General features: G+C 51.2%; 8 protein-coding genes across 8 annotated transcripts; 6 read left to right on the forward strand and 2 right to left on the reverse strand.

The window, feature by feature from the left end:
- Nucleotides 1-1,784: 1,784 nt before the first annotated feature.
- On the forward strand, nucleotides 1,785-2,830 carry PMZ80_005907 (uncharacterized protein; the record flags this gene model as incomplete). Its single annotated transcript, XM_064874324.1, has 2 exons — nucleotides 1,785-1,905; nucleotides 1,953-2,830. The coding sequence occupies 2 exons, from the start codon at nucleotides 1,785-1,787 to the stop codon at nucleotides 2,828-2,830; spliced, it is 999 nt and encodes a 332-aa protein (XP_064730046.1).
- Nucleotides 2,831-3,347: 517 nt separating this feature from the next.
- Nucleotides 3,348-6,190, reverse strand: PMZ80_005908 (uncharacterized protein; the record flags this gene model as incomplete). Its single annotated transcript, XM_064874325.1, has 2 exons — nucleotides 3,348-5,795; nucleotides 5,852-6,190. The coding sequence occupies 2 exons, from the start codon at nucleotides 6,188-6,190 to the stop codon at nucleotides 3,348-3,350; spliced, it is 2,787 nt and encodes a 928-aa protein (XP_064730047.1).
- An 868-nt stretch (nucleotides 6,191-7,058) lies between these two features.
- Nucleotides 7,059-7,712, reverse strand: ARC19 (Arp complex subunit; the record flags this gene model as incomplete). The annotated part of the gene is made up of 4 exons (XM_064874326.1): nucleotides 7,059-7,067; nucleotides 7,115-7,285; nucleotides 7,333-7,659; nucleotides 7,710-7,712. 4 exons carry the CDS (start codon nucleotides 7,710-7,712, stop codon nucleotides 7,059-7,061), a joined length of 510 nt encoding a protein of 169 aa, XP_064730048.1.
- A 449-nt stretch (nucleotides 7,713-8,161) lies between these two features.
- On the forward strand, nucleotides 8,162-9,889 carry UBP6 (deubiquitinating enzyme; the record flags this gene model as incomplete). The annotated part of the gene is made up of 1 exon (XM_064874327.1): nucleotides 8,162-9,889. The coding sequence occupies one exon, from the start codon at nucleotides 8,162-8,164 to the stop codon at nucleotides 9,887-9,889; it is 1,728 nt and encodes a 575-aa protein (XP_064730049.1).
- Nucleotides 9,890-10,218: 329 nt separating this feature from the next.
- On the forward strand, nucleotides 10,219-10,565 carry rps30a (40S ribosomal protein S30; the record flags this gene model as incomplete). The annotated part of the gene is made up of 3 exons (XM_064874328.1): nucleotides 10,219-10,278; nucleotides 10,380-10,484; nucleotides 10,542-10,565. The coding sequence occupies 3 exons, from the start codon at nucleotides 10,219-10,221 to the stop codon at nucleotides 10,563-10,565; spliced, it is 189 nt and encodes a 62-aa protein (XP_064730050.1).
- Nucleotides 10,566-11,316: 751 nt separating this feature from the next.
- On the forward strand, nucleotides 11,317-12,420 carry PMZ80_005912 (uncharacterized protein; the record flags this gene model as incomplete). Its single annotated transcript, XM_064874329.1, has 1 exon — nucleotides 11,317-12,420. One exon carries the CDS (start codon nucleotides 11,317-11,319, stop codon nucleotides 12,418-12,420), a length of 1,104 nt encoding a protein of 367 aa, XP_064730051.1.
- Nucleotides 12,421-14,297: 1,877 nt separating this feature from the next.
- On the forward strand, nucleotides 14,298-16,236 carry PMZ80_005913 (uncharacterized protein; the record flags this gene model as incomplete). The annotated part of the gene is made up of 4 exons (XM_064874330.1): nucleotides 14,298-14,492; nucleotides 14,544-14,838; nucleotides 14,886-15,239; nucleotides 15,296-16,236. 4 exons carry the CDS (start codon nucleotides 14,298-14,300, stop codon nucleotides 16,234-16,236), a joined length of 1,785 nt encoding a protein of 594 aa, XP_064730052.1.
- A 763-nt stretch (nucleotides 16,237-16,999) lies between these two features.
- Nucleotides 17,000-18,922, forward strand: PMZ80_005914 (uncharacterized protein; the record flags this gene model as incomplete). Its single annotated transcript, XM_064874331.1, has 5 exons — nucleotides 17,000-17,112; nucleotides 17,412-17,485; nucleotides 17,539-17,646; nucleotides 17,699-18,117; nucleotides 18,164-18,922. 5 exons carry the CDS (start codon nucleotides 17,000-17,002, stop codon nucleotides 18,920-18,922), a joined length of 1,473 nt encoding a protein of 490 aa, XP_064730053.1.
- Nucleotides 18,923-19,794: the final 872 nt, after the last annotated feature.

The following is a 19,794-nucleotide window of genomic DNA, read 5'->3' on the forward strand; positions in this document are numbered from 1 at the left end:
TTTCCTTCCTGAACGATAGTACAATGTCTAGCAAAACGACACACTTGACCATCATGGCTCTCTTCCGATCGCTACAACTTCAGTTCAGTCTCACTGGATAACAGCATCTTTGTACCGATCTTGGTAGAGCTTGCAGAGCGCCTGGTTCCTGGTTCCAGTACACTTTGATCTGTAACCAGTCCAATACTTCCTGCCCATGCGCCCTCGGTGCCACATGGTGGCACGAAGCATCGAACGGCTTCCATCAAGCTTCCATCAAGTCCAATCTCTTTTGACACGCTTCCAACACGCGTACCAACGAAGCCTATGCCGACAAGCACATTCGTGGCATAGTTGGCATCGTCCAGTCTCCAGCTGTTTGCGCATTATTCTTGTCGACAGCCTGAGCTTCGTGAGGGTTTCACTGACCAGAGATAGGAAGGCGTGGGGCTTTTTCGATTCTAGTAGCGTAGGCAACCAGAATTCGGGGGTCCCTGGTCGCTCGTAAAGAGATAGAAGAAGTCTAGCTGGATTGTTAGCACTGGCAACTCAGAGTTGCCAGGAGTGTGAATCAACCGATGTGCTTCAGATTTCAGTGAAGTCTGATACACCAAGTCCAGGACAGATTGTGTCAGCCGATCTTGAAACAAGTCCCGCACTGGCCACCAGATATCCTTATTGAAATGTTGGAGAGTACGTGATGGTGGCCACGGCATAGGTATTGATCAGTCTGACTTGCTACAGGCACATGGACGAGCAGTGTTGTACAGTCGAGGAAACGGAAGGCTAAGGTTTCGAATCTGCTTCACGTGGTATCCTTCTTGGACTCTGGCGACACCTTCACCAATCCTGATGCCTCCATGGTGAATCTAACCATATGACGCCGATGCTCTGCCATTACAACTTCTGTAAGCCAGTTACGATATTTCTCTCCGCTGCGAGGTCGCACCTGCTGTATTTACCCTCAAGTTGTGCGATACTTTAAAGGATAAGCAAGCCATGGACCTGTCCAACGATCTAGACGCCGGATATGATATCCTGCCACGCTTGTACACATTTGGCAAGACCCAGCAGATATTCGACGCTCATGATTCGCCGAGCACTGAAGCAGGTACGATCTCGACCTCAACAAAAAATGCCTGTGTGTACGACCAGACGATAGAACACCGCACCTGCCGCGCTGTCTACATGTGCAAATGTCCATGGTCACAGTGCTGTCCCAAAATCTTGACCGCCTTATTGCGGCTCTCACGATACGTTTTTTCCCAATCCACATCAGCACGCGCCGCATGGGAGACCACTTCATACCCACTTATCTCACTTCTCATGTACCTCTCTGCACTTGACATGTGCATGTACCTCCATCCTTCGAAAATATTCGAGATCTAGCCAGTCGAGTGTCATCTGGTACTATCCACATTCACGACCGAGCCACGATGTATCCTCCTATCTGAAGAGCGTGATCTCTTCATTGGCTGCTAGTCTCTTGTATCCTTCAGCATGTCCTTGTTTTATGGTCGATGCTGTCCTGGACTGCGATCCACCAAACTCTGTCTAGAACGTACACGCCTATACTCGCCTTCGCACGATCAAGTATAGCCGAGTCCACCGCAGAGGTGGTACCTTTGATGCTTTGGTACATACCATGTACCCCTCGGACGCCTCCTACGAACTTATGCTTTAGTTCACTGCAGTGTCTTACCGTCCCGTTGTCTGTTGTACCAGTGTTCTTCTAACCCTACTCACCGTAGCAGCAACAGCGAAGCCATTCTACACACGTTAGAAAGGCAACCTACACCAGCAACATGGCGCCCTCAGCAGTCACTCCCCCACCAGTTGTTGAGAAGAAGATGAATGCAAGACCACAGCTGGCCCGGTCGAGTACCGCCAACATGGGCACGAAAAGGAAAATAATATGCTTTTCAGGTTAGTGGAGATACAACTTAGCAAGAGTTCAGTGTAACACCATACAGATTTCGACGGGACAATCTTCATGCAAGACACAGGGCATCAACTCTTCGACAACTTCGGCTGCGGCCCCGACAGAAGGGCAGTCCTCGCAAAGCAGATGGAAGAAGGCGAGCGAACCTTCAGAGAAGTCTCCGACGAGCTATACGCCTCCCTTAACGTCCCATTCGAAGACGGCTTCGAAGTCATGAAATCAGGTCTTGACATCGACGTGGACTTCAAGACCTTCCACGAGTTCTGCGTAAACAACGACATACCCTTCAACGTCATTTCAGCCGGTCTGAAGCCTATGCTTCGCAAAGTCCTCGACCATTTCATTGGTGAAGACATGAGCAAGCACATCCAGATCGTTGCAAACGACGTAAAGATCACCGAGAACGAGGACGGCCACAGCTGGGAAGCAGTCTGGAAACACGATACCCATCTCGGCCACGACAAGGCTCTTTCCATGCAGGAAGCACGAGCTCTAGCCGAGCTGGAAGCCGACAACGGGACCATCCCCATGATCGTGTTCATCGGTGACGGTGTATCTGATCTCCCAGCTGCACGAGAAGCAGACGTCCTCTTCGCTCGACGAGGCCTCAAACTCGAGGAATACTGCATCGAGAACAGCATCAAGTACATCCCTTTCGACACATTCGCAGATATTCAGAAAGAAATCATGACGCTCGCCAAGATCGACGACGAGAAGACTAAGGGCCGTGGTCTGCCCGCTGCCTTCAACCCACGCGCCAACATGTGGAGACGAGCCAGCAGCAAGAACGCTGTTCCTATCTTCTCTGCTCTTAGTCCAAGGAAGGAGGAGAAGGCGTTCATGTGGCCTGAGGCGTTCACGGAGGCTACGAAGCCCGTTACCATCGCCGAGGCTGCTGAAGCCGCTTAGGTCCAGTCTTAGTTCGCCTGCTGTTTGCGATCACGAATTTACTTAATGGTCGAGGTGTTCCGGTAAATTATCTGGCAACGACACGGTACAGTACGAGCGACGGCGCCTGTGACATGATAGAACCAAGAAAATACAAGTAGACATAGACCAATACAACTAGAGTGGATTGTAGATGCTCGTCTGAAGAACATGAAGTCTATCAATCAAGAGGGGCGCATTCTATCCATAAACAATGCCATTTTTTGCTGTGAAAGCAACAATCATGTCTCCCTGATCATGATGTGCTCAATCAACGCTAATCTGAATCACCAAGTCAAGAAACACGACTGACTAAACCAATGCAAGAAGCACAACATCTGGTGCGTATCAGCACCTGCCAATCAACAATATCAACGCCATTTCCTTTCTTGTGTGAGCTCCCTTCTCAAGAACGTCAACCAAAACGTTAGCTCGGAGCACGGAAGCTCCAGGCCACAACGCACGCTGAGCTCATCAAGTCTTTGGTGCATACCAGGTCCTATTGTCGGTATCGTCGTTGCCCCTCACCTTGGCCTTGCCCGCCACCTCCACCCCACAACTCACCTGCGCTCAGCCGTCCATCAAGACCATGACCATACCCATACCCAAATCCAAACGCATCTCTATCGCCATGTTCACCTCTGATGTAGCCTGACCCAGCAGCGCCAGAGGCCCCCGTAACAGGAATACTCTGCGCCCTCACCTTCTCGTTCGAGCTTGAGCCTGCGGTGGCGGCATTCGAGCTGCTTCCTGAGCGATATGTGCCGCTGCCGATGATACCGAAGTCTTGATGGTGGGTGCTGGCACCATACCGAGCAGCAGCGATATCAGGAACAGTGTGGATGCGCTTTGGTACCGCTGGTCTGAAGGGATCGTCGATGCTGCTGGGTGTTACTTGTTCGGTGGAGGAGAAGGAGGAGGCGGAGGGGTACTGGTGTTGGGTGCTGGCGCTGTTGTTGTTGTCTTCGGGAGAGCGGATCGTTGTGTTTGTTGTGGTGGTGGTTGCGAGGGAGAGGTTGCGTAGTTGGGAGGCGGTATCAGTAATAGTTGAGGTGGCTTGATCTTGACTTCCTGGGGGTCGCGAGATGCCGGTGAGGACGATGCTGCTGCGGTGTCTGGTTGGAGCGTTTTGGTCGAAGGAGGGGGGTGTCGGCTGTTTGAGCCCGAATGAAGTTTGACGTGGAGAGATCGCTGCTGAAGTCAGTGATTCTTCGTAGGTCTCGTGGACAGCGAATCTGGGTAACCCGGTAAAGGGGTTTGTGAAGTTTGTGGTTGTGCCTGAGCCGCTGAGTCCTGGAGGGGCGTATGCATTGCCACTTGTGTTTGCGACCTTCGTGTTGATCTTCAGCTGGGGTGGACCAACAGCTGGCTTCGTAGCAGATCGAATGTGAGCGTGGTTGGTGGTGGTCGTAGGTGGGAACGGACGGCCCCATATGTCAGTCTGCCCCGAGGTGCTGCTGCCAGTATCGATGCCAACTCCGCCTTCGCTGCTGCTTGTACCGCTGACTGAGGCAGGCACAAAGCTCGTTGCTGTTGCAGCGTTGAGTTTGCTGTCTGTCTTTGGGCTTGGCCCCCCAAACGGACCAGATCCATCAGTTTCCTTGTGTTGTCCAATTGAACCATGTCGAAAGCCACCTACAGTCTTTGATGACACTTGTTGGGTGTCTGTCTGTGCAAATGACTTGGATCGTGCCTGCGTCTTCTCCGCTTCTCGGTCAGCGTGTTTCTCGATCGCAATCTGCGTCATTACCTCCTCGAAGGTATGTGTCTTCCAAGGCTGAACATCAATCTGTCTCTCTGCAGCCCAAGCTTGACGGCCACGACTGACGTAACACATCACGACTGCAGTCTCGATCTGAATAGCGTCCTTGAAGGAGAGTTCAACGCCTCTGGGTGTCCATATCGCGATCGGGAAGCCCACCATGTTGCGCTCAAACACTAAATACTCCTCAAACCCGGTCTGCTCATATTCGAACGTCATGATGTCAAAGCCTGTGTCGAAGAGCTCGAGCCAAAATTTGACGATATGATCTGGAGTGCCTGGTGCTGGCTCTAGTGTCTGAAATGGCCATGTCTCGCTCAAACTGTGCAGAGTGATGCCACGACCATAACTGCCAGCGGCTTGGCATAGTGCTAGTTTTTGCAGGAGACTGAAACCTGGTACATTGACTGTCGCAAATAGCAGGTCGAAGAGCAAAGACTGTGAGAGGCCGACTTCGCGATTGTTCATTCGCACCTCCATTGGATCACATGTCAAAGAGTTCATGCTAGAAGAATAGCCGTGCCCATTGTAGCCGTGGAGCACCATTGAGGATGTATCGCTGGCTGGCCCTGTCGGACAACCCACTTTTCTGCTCAGGATGCCGAGCTGCTTGTACGCAGCTTCGAACAATGCATTTCGTGCACGAATGGTGTAGGTCTTCACTGCAGCCCATGGAAACTTGTAAAGTGTTGTGATCATGCTTTCGTAGACGCGCTGGTGACACTTCAACACAAATGGAGAGCGTGAGGGGCACTCCGCGAAGCGAGTTATGCCATAGATCTCTTCGAGTGTGAAGTAGCCTCTGAAGCCCTCCGACCAGCCACAATGCGGGTATTGGTCTAGAGGCAAGATCGTGGGTCGTCCGCTGTATGCATCGAACTCGACTAGTCGAGCTCGTGGAAAGACAGCTTCCACTAATTCTGTTTGATTGCTGAGATCGAGGCTCACGTTTCTGGTGCCAAGCTTGGTGCCACGACCTGGGTAAGCGGTATGCTCGAAGCGGCGGACGCACTCATACGCTGCAGCATGAGTTGGAAACTCGACATAGCAGTCCATTGTCTTGCCGGTTGGTTTCTCCATAATGATATGGATCGGATAGCCGGAGTCGTGCTTCTTCAACATTGGGGTGGAAGAGAAGTGGGCAATGAACTGCGTTATCTCTTGGTTGGAGACAGTGAAAGGAATCTATGGTAAGAACGTTAGATATGTGCTTTCTGCCAGAAGGAGCGAGTGTCTCTCACATTATTGATCTTGACAACGCCATGATTCGCATAACTTGTTTGGGCTGTAACCTGCTCGAAGGGAGGAGCGTTTGCGATGTTGATATTCTTGGCTTGAAGCAGGTGCTCGAGATATTGTCCGCTGTACTGATCTCTTGCTTTACCAGTGCTGTAAAGGTAGCCGGTCACTGTGAGGCTGATTTGACCAGGTTGAGCCGATGGTCCGTAGCTATTGTCATACCCACTGTTCGCCTGTCTTTGTGTAGGAGCATTCAAGCCGTTGCCGAAAGGGTTCTGGAAGTTCGTCGACCACGAAGCGTTCGGGTGTCCTCTCAGGAAAGCAAAGGTGCCAGTGACCATGATCGGTGCAGAAGATCGACTTGAGGCTGCGAATAGATAGAAAAATAGGCGGATCAACTGCGTTAGATCGGTGAGTAGATCTGGAATGTATATGCGCTGGTTGATTGCAGCTAAGTGATATGGAGCTGTTGAAGTCTGTACCTTGTAGGATATATAGAAGCACATAAGGCATACCCAATCCACATCGTGACACAGTGACGATCGAGTGAAGTTGTGTTCTCTAACGAGTGACCAGTCACTGAACAGAAGGTTGCAGGCAGATCAGGCAACAAGTGAGGGCTTGCGATAGGAAGAGACCGGCCTTCAGCTGCTGGTGTGGATGTCAACGCAATGTCGGTGGGAGTCGAATAAGCAGGTTGCTTCAGCGGTACATGGTAACTATCAACCAGGTCAGCTTGCGCAGCATTTGCAAGGAAGAGGCATGGCATAAGCAAGGTCAGGTGATTCTTCATTTTCTTCATTTTTCACATGCTTAGTGGCAAAACCGTTGCACTGGTTCAGGTACAGGGTCATTGTTGTTGCGCCTTCGCCAGCGCTCACGAAGTTTCGCGCATGGACAAACGTGCCATGATAGTCTGCGATGTCGTCCATTCCAAGGTCGTCCAGTGGATCATGCTTCTGAGGCAACGACCCGCTGTGCGAGGCCAGGCAGCCCGTGTCACTTTTGGCCATGTTTGAGAACGGTGTATCTGTATGGTATCTGCTTGGTCGACCAAGCAGCCATGACAACACAGCGGAAGCCTCAACATCGCAGGAACGCTCACATAGAAAAGAGCCAGATCCATGCCTGCTTGTCCGTCTGTCCGCTATCGGTATGTCGGTGGGCCTGGAGTGCATTGAACGTGACTGGGAAAGCATTCTAGTACGATCAATCAAACTACGGCACCCGTTAGCTTTACTCCGTGACAGCAGGAGGTTACCTACCGGTGTCAAGAAGGATTCTGCCACGAATCTAGCTCTTGCATTCAAGAACAGCTTCATCTCTGAGATCTCCTTGTCGACCTCCTCCATAAACTGTATTATGAAATCCACCAGTTTATGCTTCAGCATCTCCTCTGTGTGTGTGTTGGTGATTAAGAAGGAGATATCGTAGCCCTGTCACACCGTCAGCCTGGCCCGAATTCGATCTTTCCACCGCGTACCTTGACCGGCTTCCTCCTTAGGATAAAGAACGACTCTGCTCTTTGGGTGAGAAACCGAGTAAACTTGTGTACCAGCACATGCTCAATTTCATCTGCCTGTTTTATGCGTATGCTCACACGCACACTATTTATGCTTGACTCTATCAGGACCTTCTCATTCTCGTTCCTCGCTATCGTCAACGAGTTGAGTAAGACTTCGGGGGATGTAGCAGCCTCGATTTCTGGGACATTGTGCCGTTCGGAAGCCTGGGAAGCAAAATTGGCTAACGAGAGAGCGGCAGTGAGTGATGATCGCACACACTGCAGGTATGGCCGGAGTGATTGCGACTGTGTAAGCGTCAGTTTTGCTGGAAGGTTCACGGACTGCTGGCTCGCACCATGATGCACTACGGTCGCATGTGAGGACAAGAGGAAGGGTGCGTTGCTTGTCAACAGAATTCAAGGATGCTCGAGCCGGAACAATGGTGAGTAGCGGTACTTTGGCCCTCGCAATGCTCCTGCCAATGAATTGCTTCCGAACACCCCGCGTAACCTCCCCCAAAGTGCAGTCGCGCTGGACAGCGGGCCAAGGTTAAGGCGGACGCCGGCGAGGCAGGAGCACAAGTGACGTTGCTGCTTGCCTGAGGCTTCTAAGGCTTGAGCACGATTTCTAGCGTCATCCAATGACGCCTGCGTGCCTGCGTGTTTAGTGCGGTTCGCGGGCATGTGCCAGATTCATATAAATTCATACAAACAACGGCGCCACTCAAAGTACCCTTTTACTTCTATTCCACGAAGACGAAGGTCTACCACTCGAGCTCTGCTATCCGAAGATTCAGTTCAGTTCAAAATGTCGACAATACCAATCATCGTCAAACATCAGGGCAAGAAGTACAATGTCGATCTCGACCCATCATCCACTGGCGAGGTCTTGCGAATGCAGCTGTACTCGTTGACTGGTGTAGAGCCAGAACGACAGACAGTGCTGATAAAAGGCGGAAGACTGAAAGATGACACAGACATGGCTAAGCTTGCTGCAAGCACGAAGCCGAATCAGGTCTTCCTGATGAGTGGCTCGTCGTCCGAGAAGGGCATGATGGTGGCACCAACAGAAAAGCCGAAGTTCCTGGAAGACATGACAGAAGCAGAACTCGCCCAGTCAGAAGGTGCTACGCCAGCTGGTCTGCAGAATTTGGGCAATACGTGCTACCTCAATTCCACACTTCAGGTGCTGAAGAGTATGCCAGAGATGCAGCAGCTATTGACCAGCTACAAAGACACACCCGGCGGAGGAAACCTTCAGAATTTGGCACAGTATGGTCTTGGTGGTCTTGGCTCGTCTGGCGATTTGGTTGGATCGTTACGAGATCTTTACAAGCAGATGGGAGAGACGCAAGAAGGTTTCCCGCCCATGATGCTTCTGAATGCCTTGAGAACAGCATACCCTCAATTCGCGCAGAAGTCAAGAACCGGTCAGGGTTATGCGCAACAGGATGCTGAAGAGGCTTGGTCGCAGATTATTCACCAGATTCGAGACAGGTTGAAGATGGAGGGCGATACTTCAGGCGCTGCCTCTCTAGGCTTCGTGGAGAACTACATGGAGGGTTCATTCGAGACATCACTCGCTCCACCAGAAGCAGCAGCTGAGATGGAAGAAGTTAAGCACTCTTCTGAATCTTTTCTCAAGCTGAACTGCCACATTGACCAATCCATCAACCATCTCTCAGAAGGTCTCAAAGCCGGCCTAACAGAACAGATCGAGAAGCGAAGCGAAACGCTAGGGTCCGATGCTCTGTACACAAAGACTTCCAAAATTTCTCGTCTACCAAAATACCTGACAGTGCACTTCGTCCGGTTCTTCTGGCGAAAGGACGTCCAGAAGAAGGCTAAGATTATGAGAAAGGTTGTGTTCCCTGAAGAGCTGGATGTTTCCGAGTACTGCACCGACGATCTGCGGAAGCGATTGGTACCTGTTCGCGACAAGGTCCGGGATGTGCGGAAGGACGAGCAAGACATGGAGCGAGCCCGGAAGAGACAAAAGATTGCTCACAAGCAGGAAGAAGACAGAAAGCACGATGCGGCCATGGCTGCGGAAGCTGCTCCGATAGCCAAGCTCAGAGATGCCAAGGAGAAGAAGGACAAAAAGGAGGAACCACGAGGAGGTGATCTTGATGTCTACAAGACAGATGCAGAGTACGAGGCTGAGAAGGAGGCCACTCTCAAACAGGCAAGGAAAGATCTGGTTGCCGCCATCGACCCCGAGCTGGCAGCCGACGATGGCGCGAACAAGTCCGGCTTGTATGAACTTCGAGGCGTGATTGCGCATCAAGGTGCTAGTGCTGACAGTGGTCATTATACCAGCTTTGTCAAGAAGGAAGGCAAGTTGGTGGACGATCCGAAAGCCCCTGGTGGCAAGCGCAAAGAAGAAGATGGCAAGTGGTGGTGGTTCAATGATGAAAAGGTTTCGGAGGTTGAGTGGGAGAGGATCAACCAACTAGCTGGTGGTGGAGAGTTTGCATCAGCATTGATTCTGCTCTATCGGGCTATCGATCTGCCCTCGAAGGAGGATGTCGAGTGATGGGAGGACGAGTTGACTGATAGACTCTGCATGTGTCGCCAATAGGCGTACTGAGCGTCGTGTAACCCATGAAGCATTAGTACAGATCCTTCGCACTTTCCAGGCAGTACGACCGTCTGAATCATTAGATATCATCAGCTTTCCTGTATGCCTGCCCATGATGGCTCTTGACTCAGGATTCAGGCTGGACTGATGCCAAGACGCTAAGCCTAATATGGCTCAGCGACTGTGCGCAGCCGTCACCTCTGATTCACGTTTTCAAACTCCATCTCATCCGTCAAGCACATCACTCAAGTCCTCTCGAAAGCAATTACAGCCCATCCGCAATCATGGGTAAAGTTCACGGATCTCTCGCCCGTGCCGGCAAGGTCAAGTCTCAGACACCAAAGGTGCGACAATCCCTTCCTCGATGAAAAGGTGGCGAAAGCAGAAAGCAAATCGATGGACGATATGGACACTGCGAAATAGTAGCTGACGCCCGCCTTCACAGGTTGAGCCACAAGAGAAGAAGAAGCTGCCAAAGGGCAGAGCGAAGAAGCGAATGGTGTACACCCGACGATTCGTCAACGTCACAATGACTGGCGGCAAGAGAAAGGTACGAGAGCGTCCTTTTAGCCATCGTTAGAAGGACAAGACTGACACACTTCATCAGATGAACCCAGCACCAACCGCATAAAGTCTTTTCGGCCACAGATTTCAAGATACGATCAATACCCGACAATGGTTCAGTCAAGCCTCAACTGAAAACGATGAAAATGTCGGCAGAAATGGTTATTTGCGATTGAATCATGCATGTTCTGGGACGGCAGCATTGAAAATCATCCCGAGAGTCCAGAGATGGAATAAGCTCAAGGACGGGATAGGTGTATATCTTACACCAGGCGTTCATGTGGTCGAGTACATACAAGCCACGCGAGAATATCATGGACATCAGCCACTGCTTCCATCCATTATCGTTCCAAATTCTGCTGGATACTACAATGGCTGAAACTCATGTATGTGAAGCAACGTATGGAGCATCGTGCTCGTTGCGCCTGCTCTGGGCGACACGCATCTGGGAAAGGAATCGCTAGAAGTCCTAAGCTTTCGAAAACATCTTTATCCCGAAGCATGCTTTGCATGGTGGTAGCAACGTAGATTTAGCAGATTTCGTCTATTCGGAACCTCTCCCATGAGGCGGCAGTGCCGCAGCATGCTGTACATCATCTCACTCAGTAAATGTACATGGCAACATGCATATCGGCAATCTTTTCTCTTTTGACTGAATGAACTGACCAAGTATCGTCTCGTGAGTTTGTGACCTTGACCTGACATTTCAGTGCTCGTCGTATCGTTCTCTCCGGCGACAATCACATTAGCGCCAAGGACGTCCAGTCTTCCGGACAGAGGGAGTTGCGCCGTCCAAGTTTGACCATACTGTATCACCAATGCTATCACTGCGACCATATCTAGGGCGACGGCCTCGCATACGTCTACAGACTCTCCGACCTCGTGTACGGCTACGACGTCAACATGACAACCATGGCCCTCATAAAGAGTATTTCCAGCATCCATCGCAGTACCCAACCAATGTCCAAACCACTCCAGCTACACCTCTGCCCTACATACCACAATCCACCATAGCGCACGCTGTAGCACAGACTGCAGCACAACCGAAGCAACCTGGTCCCATACGGCGTGGCATCAGGAACTTCACCCTCGTCTTACTCTCCTCCATGCTAGGTTATACGGCGGGCGCAGCTATTATAACATGGGAATATATGCAACCGCCCTACGAGCGAGGCTCAGAAGAATACACAGAAATGCAAGAAGAGATAGACGAGATACTAGAGGACGCGCCAATATGCGAACAACTACGAAGGGACAACTGGTTCGAATATCCCATTACACGGTCGACTGCGCCGGCAAATGCCTCCCAGCGGGAACATCAGCACCTGGTAAATGATACGTTATCTGGCGTTCAGGGATTCACGATGAAGCAGTTCCGCCATCCAAAGCTTGAGATATCGATGCTTGTCTTCTTTTCTGGCTTTGGGATCGATGGATTTCCGGACACGGTTCACGGCGGCGCAATCTCGAGTATCATGATGGAGGCACATAACAAGCACGTGGAGCCTGTTGTGAAGGAGAATGATCTCGAAGTGCTTCCGTACTCGGAGTCTCATGTTGGCTTCACGCAGATGGTGAAGCCTGGGAATACTTATGCTGTGCTTATTGTTTCTAATGGGTGGGGAACAGGGTATGTTGAGGGCGGGGACCAAGACTTCATTGTGAATAATGCCGATGCTTTTCTGTATGATATGGATGCGGTGACGGTTGAGGAGAAGGTTGTGTTGGATGAACTGGGTCTGCCTCGTCCTGGTGCGGCTGTCGATATGCAAGGGGTGCAGCATGCCATCGCGAAGCTCAATATGTGCTTGAGCTCGAATAAGGTCGTTAGGGAGGAGGGTGAGAGTCGGGAGGAGTACATTAAGCGGCTGGATCAGGTGGCTGAGAATATCGTGAAGAAAGGTGAAGGAGCGAAGGGCTGACAGGGAAAGGGATGCTTTCGTTTGTGGAGGACTTTCTGGGTAACGACCAAGCCTATTGTTCAGTGTCGACTACTGAAGGTTGCCCACACTCTTCTGAGCTTCTCCCGTCTACGCACGGGCAACGACAAATTCGGATTGTATTATTGCATTGGGACAATGGGTATCTCATTGCTCTGCTCTGCCAAGCTCTTCGGAGCGAAGCTTCTATGAGCTCAACGAACCTCTCACATACCCATACACCAGATGCCTGACCAGCAATTTGGGCTGGTCGCAGTGTACTCCAGTACGACAGTCGAAGCATGAGCATATGCGCCTTGCTGATGTAGGAAGCATTCTTAGCCACTACTGCCATCACAAGGGATATGTACCTCGGAACACGGTTAATATATTTTGGGAGGTTGCACATCCGTCAGTCACACGAGCGATGAATATCCTGGAGCGTGAGCACAGGACAATACCATTTGGCCGAGGATATCATGCGATCACTGTCTGAGGCCTGGCGGTTGAGCACTTAGGCTTCCGTAGGAACCCGGAAGGTTTCATTTCTGCCGTTGAAAGGAGGAAATTTCGCTTCAGACGACCTTTGGCACGAAATGGCTTGCAGACGACAAGCACATAGACTGCTTGGTGGCAGTACCGGGTTGAGACAGCTCTGCCTTAATTGCCTATATACAAGGTACCGTGACAGGGCGTGGTCAACAAACAATATTTGACACAGGTGCGAGTACGCGTATGCATGTTCCTGAATCGTTGCTGCAGTCCGCTCGACTCATCCTGGAAATAAGCTGTCATGCCTCTGCATAACTTGCGAGCTGCGGATAAAGGATCGATACTTTGGCCAATAGGGTTTGTGTGCTTACCTCGGCCAGCAACCGACCAGCATTAGTATGCGCCTCAATTACCGAGGCAGGCGCTATCTGCCTCTGCACTTTCGCCCAGAAGCCTCAAGGGAGGTCTGCGACGGACAACTTCCACTTCCCTACAAACACGATACCACCACTTTTGTATCTCGTTTTGCATATGGGATGAAATGTGCAAATTGCACCCTCCTGGAGCACCCAAGAAGTTCGTTCTCAAAATTTCCAAGAACTGGAGAGAAGCGAACTCTGGAGAAAGTGGAACAGCCCCAGCACTCCATTCTGGGGAGGACCCCACTGATAAGGACTCCGTAAGCAACGCCGTTGCAGCCTAAGACCCCCGAAGCAAACGTCAAGACCCGTCAAGTCTTTGCTTGCTCTTGTTCCATCATTTCCATGATATCTAATCGATTCTCGAAAGTCTGCTCGTGTATACGAGAAGCAGGACGTCGAAACATACTTGAGGCTCATTAACCTTGACGCAGGTCCTGCAAATAATCTTACAGCAACCCGGAAGGTTGTCAAGCCCAAACCAGCTAGTCACCAATCGAGAGTCAGGAACTAGGACAGGCCCGGATACACATCCTTTCCTGAACTGGATCTGGCCCTAGGCTCAATATCAAACCTTATCTCAGACTTGATTCGTGCGTCGTCGATGCACGCCGCCACGCGAGCCCACGAGTATGGAGACTTTGTGTCTTGAAATGCAACCCCCGGTGACTCAAATTTCCAATATTTAGCATGGCTATCCACGCCTCGATCTTATCCAAAGAGTACCCCGCCGTGTGTTGGTGCATCTCGGCCCAATCGACATGCTCGTGAGAGCGAAGTCCCGCGGCTTCTTTGTGCTAGGGAGATACCTCAACCAGATGATCCGCCATCAAGATTTTTTCATTATCTTCAACTTTGTTCTACAGTCTTTCAGTATTCGTTCACTATCTTCCACAGCTGTCTCTTCTTCTTTACAGCCAGAACATATACTGACTCCTCTCCGGCACATTCGGCCCAAGCATGGCAATCATGGCTGGCCAGAAAGAAGCCATCGCGCACGATAGCAGCTCCCGCAGCAGTGATACAGGAGTCGATAAGGCAATCAATGGTGAACATGTCGAACAGATACATACCAACGAAAGAGTACCTGGACATGCAGAATACTATGAGAAAAACGGCCTTCGAACGTATGGTGATGACGCTGATCATGATCATGAGCCTCCGGTAAGCGGCTTTCCATGTACACCTGTTATCTGTCATGCTAATCGAAGCCAGATGACAAAACGGAGGATAGGAGCTCTTGTTGGCATGGCATTCCTCTGGACCGGTTCACAGATACCTGTCTACTTGCTCGGCGGAATCCCACCACTAATCTACGGTGATATCGGAGGCCTCGACAGATGGGTATGGTTCGTGTTGGCCAACCTAATATCCTTAGCGGCTGTCTGTCCCTTTGTCGGTTCGCTTTCCGATCTCATAGGACGAAGATATGTGTCATTGATAGGATCCGGTCTCCTTGTCATTGCTATGATCATTGCTGGTTTGGCTCAAAGCATGGAGATGTTCATCGGTAAGTCTAGAACATCCTGCTAGGCGGCTGTTGCTGACACTCAATAGCCGGCATGGCTATTAGTGGAGCCGGAGCCGGTATCTGCGAGTTGACCTCACTCGCCGTTACTTCCGAGCTCGCACCCACACGCAAACGAGGTGCCTACGTCGGTGTCCTCGTCTTCACCATCGTACCTTTCTGTCCATCCGTGCTCTATGCACAACTCATCGCTCAAAATAGCTCTTGGAGATACTGCTGCCTATTTGCCGGCATCTGGGCGCTGGCAGGATTCGTCTGCACCTTGTTCTTCTACTTCCCTCCTCCTCGACCAAATGAGTTGGGCCGCAGCAAAATGCAGATCCTCGGTGAAATCGACTATGTCGGAGGCCTCCTGAGCATTGTGGGCATGATTCTTTTCCTCGGTATGTATCCTTCGTCGAACACCCTTCTTGATCTTCGTAGCTAATGCATGCGACAGCCGGTCTTCAATGGGGTGGTTACCAATACTCGTGGGGCTCAGCACACGTCCTCGCTCCGCTCATCATTGGCTTCCTCCTACTCTTCATCATTTTCCCGATCTGGGAGATCAAATTCGCCAAGTTTCCGATGTTCCCATCTCGAATGAAGCAGGATGCCCGCGTCCTCGTCCTCACCCTCATCATCACTGCCATCTCCGGTGCCAACTTCTTCTCCGTGCTCATGTTTTGGCCCGTTCAAGCATTCAACGTTTACGGTCACGACCCGGTCCAAGTTGGGCTGAGAGGTATGCCCATCGGCTTTTCGATCCTTGCCGGCGCAGTCATTGTCCTCGGTCTTCTGTCCTTCCTTCGCGGCCACAATAGAGAGCTTATGATCGGCGCTAGTATCGTCATGACAGCTGGGTGTGGTGCGTTAGCCATCGGTAACCGCGACAACATGAGCCTCATGTACGGTCTGCTCGTCATCGCAGGCCTGGGTATCGGAGGTATTGTCGTGCCAGCCTCGATCATTACGACGATCATCTGTCCCGACGACATCATTGCTACGGTCGCGGCCCTTACGCTTTCAATACGGGTGATCGGCGGCTGTATCGGTTATACCACGTACTTTAACGTGTATTTACGGTATTTTACCCCTAATGCTATAAAATACATCGGCGGTACCATGTTCCAACTGGGAATCACCAACGAGACCTACATTGAACAGGCCATCCTGCTTACATCCGAGTCACTGATCGACCGACTGTACGAAATTCCTGGCATCGAGGGCAATGAGACAGCATGGAACATGGTCGTCTATGCTGGTCAGCTGGCTTACGCGGAGAGCTACAAGTACGTTTACTTGGTGAGCATTGCATTCGGCGGTATCTCGATCATAGCGGCGTGCTTCTTGGGAGATATTTCCAAGTACATGGATGACCACGTTGCTGTCGTGATGTAGAGCATCGCGAAGGAAAGTAATGGGGTGGTACTCATTGGGACGTCGGCCCGCATCGATAGCACAATGTATATCTGCCCTTTGCGGCTGAAGGTTTGTGGATGAAAGGCACTCGCTGTGTATTGTATGGATACTGTTATGGTACGTAACACTGCATGTACTGTATTCGGCTAAACTCCCTACCTCGGCTAAATCCTTACGCTAGCCCCAAGTGGACAACCAAACTGGCCAAATTCATGCTTGTGCTTCGTTGGGCGCTACGAGCCTAAGGTGCAGGCCGCTAAGCAGTATCGTAGGCCCAAAGTCCAGGCCTGGAAGGCCCGGAGTACTACGGTCGAATATTGAAACATCAAGCGCTGATCCGGCCACTTTGGTCGTCCGCCTGGTGCGCCCGCAGACTAATCCTCCTCTGCAAAAAAAATGTCTCCGGGTCTGTCTGAAAAGCTTGCCGTAGAAAGACGCTGCGCCGTTAAATAGTGCACCACGAGCAGTACGAAGTTCCCTACGCTCTAGAAGTGGTGAAGTCACTTCTCGGCCTGTCAGATACCACCGACGAGCTTCTTCCAAAACTTAGCGACGATACAGTGCATTGTGATGGACCGACAACTAGGTAAATGCTGCTAAGCTGTACGGTTGCCCGTCCTCCGTTCGGATAGTTGTTTTACAGAGGAGCTGATTCGGCCCCTGGCGATCACGCGATACTACCCTGATGCTCATCTTCTCAGTTCCACCACAACGTCTTCCAAAAGTACTTTCCGCTATCACGATGTCTGCCCATGATGCAGGACCTCCACAACCTCTATGCCAGAAGACCACCCTGCTCGGCATTAGCGAAGACCACAGGGATAACCTTACGCACATCCATGCTCAAGGCGTCCAGTATGTCTGAATGCTACACCATGATTAGCATTGCTGCTATATAGCTTCAGCACGATCATGTCTCTTGCAACATTGTATACACTCTGACACTTGCGCAATCGCACACTGAGGGCAGACGCTACCGCGATCATGAATGCCCTCTTGCTTCTTCCCACATTTTACTGCTTGTATTTCGTCCTCCGAGGAGTCTACAGATTGACATTACATCCATTGGCGAAGTTCCCGGGACCAAAGTTGGCAGCGTTCACAAGATGGTACGAGTACTCATCGCAACTCTCCGGAGGCTGACACAGTTCGAGGTATGAGGTATACTGGGAGGTGTATCGAGACGGACGTTTCAGCGAGCATATCGGACAGCTTCACAAGCAATATGGTTTGCGCCTCGAAGTGCCATTCGCGTACCAATATTCACACTCTGCGATCTAGGACCCATCATTCGAGTCAATCCGAACGAGCTGCATATCATTGATCCTGAATTTCATGATCAGATATATAACTTTAGTCCTGATATCGACAGACCTCCAGTGACTTTAGGTAACACGCCCCAACCAGAGAGGTATTGCAGCACAATACTAACGTGACCCAGACAACCTCCAATTCACCCCATCCTCCACTCTTCACAGAGTCCGACGCAAGGCTTTCGACCCATACTTCTCCAAGCCCGCTGTCCTCAAACTAGAATCAGTCGTCAGATCGAGTGTCGAAGAGCTCTGCCAACGCCTGTCCGAGTACAAGACATCTGGCCAGCCGGCTAGCATATCTGTGCTCGCACGCTGCCTTACTTCCGACCTCATCACAGAGTACATGTTTGGCAGTCCTTACGGGCATCTGACACATATCGAAGGAAGTGAAGCATTCTTCAGAGCACAGAGCGCCATGTCCGCATCTTTCTTCATGTGGCGAGAGAACCGCTTCGTCGACCGCATGGTCAAGATGACAAGATTGATACCGATGTCGATGCTATCACCAGGTTCCAACATGCACTTGATGATGCAATTTATGCAGGTTAGACTCCATGCAATTCTGGTTAGCACAACACTAATTCTTGCAGAATCTGATGCAGCGCGTCGAGACTATCCGAGAACAATCACAGAGTACCTCGAAAGCTGAAGGCACAGGCCACAAGGTGCTGATGGAAGACTACCCGCACCTCGACCTTCCCGAAAAGGATAAATCTCTCTCCGTGCATTTCGATACAGCAGGTCTATTTCTCACTGCGGGCCTCGAGACAACCGCTTTCACCATCGAACAAGCAGTCTTCCACCTCCTCGACCAACCTGCCCTCCTCGCCAAGTTGCAGGACGAGCTTTCCGGTGCTATACCACAACCGAACAAGATCGCATCCTGGACCGAGCTCGAGAAACTCCCATACCTCTCAGCCGTCATCCAAGAATCCCTCCGCATGTCCGTCGGCGTGATGTCCCGTCTCCCCCGCAAAAACACCCGACACGACATGCACTACAAAGAATGGGTGATCCCACGGAACTCCTACGTCGGAATGAGCAACCGCTTCACGAACTACAACGCTGAGGTCTTCCCGGATCCATACACCTTCAACCCGGATCGTTGGTTGCAGGGCAACGAGAGCAAGAAGTTGGAGAAGTACATGGTGAGCTTTTCGAAGGGGAGTAGACGGTGTATTGGGATGCATCTCGCGTACGCGGAGTTGTACCTTATGCTCGCGACGATGTTTAGACAGTTCCGGTTTGAGCTGTATGAGACTACGAGGAAGGCTGTGGATCCGAAGATCGATTACTTCGTTCCGAAGCCTGAGCATGGGACTATGGGTGTGAGGGTGTTGGTGAAGTGAGATGCAGGAAGCGGGAATCTGACGGTCACGCCAAGCACCACGCCGCATACCACAGATACTCTCCGAGAACCGGCGTAGATGAAGCGATCGTCTCAACATTGCGTCGATTGCACCCCGAGCAATGGCTGGTCTAGCACATGGGCTTCAGCATTCCTTGACGGAAGTACAACTCCAGCCACCTCTATTATGTAGCATATAGTTGGCGACAACCCGGCACTTCTGGTCTGGTCGCTCAAGCAATCAATACCTTCCAACCTCATTGCTACTATTCGTTACTCCCATGCATGGTCAGCCGACCCTCCCAAATCTCAAATTTTGAATAGCTATCGTGTCTCTCACGGATAGCGGCCGCTTGTCTCAATAGCCCATCGCCTTCTCTCTGACAGACACTGACAGCATAGCTAGCCTGCGTTTACTCCTCTGTCATGCGTGTGGCGAATCACATCCAGATTGTCGAGATAAGCGCACGAAGCAAGAGCATGGCATATGAGTAGAAGAGCACCAGAACTTAGCCAGCATCTTCGAACCTGAACCCTGTATCCTTGAGCGATTCCTCTCATCAGTGAACGACATACACCATACCGATGACCCTTCCTTGAACCATCACTGGCACTGATCGAGTCACGTTATCACAATTGCCAGTCACCACTCGGACAGACCGAGCATGCATATCCCATATCCCATATCATGCAGCGACAATCGACAGCTGGTCTCACAGCTGGCACTCGAGCGTTCCATAACTCGTAGCATCTCCAGAAACCTGTGGTTAACACTAGCCAGGCCGCCGAGTAGATATTACATTGCTCCTGTCGAGCGTAAATCGTACCTTCCCCGGCCTTTGCACGGCGATCGCACCTGCTGATACTGCCTGA

This window comes from Knufia obscura (assembly GCF_036327395.1).
Source record: "Knufia obscura strain CCFEE 5817 isolate CBS 148926 chromosome Unknown scaffold_6, whole genome shotgun sequence".
Classification (NCBI taxonomy): Eukaryota; Fungi; Ascomycota; class Eurotiomycetes; order Chaetothyriales; family Trichomeriaceae; genus Knufia; species Knufia obscura.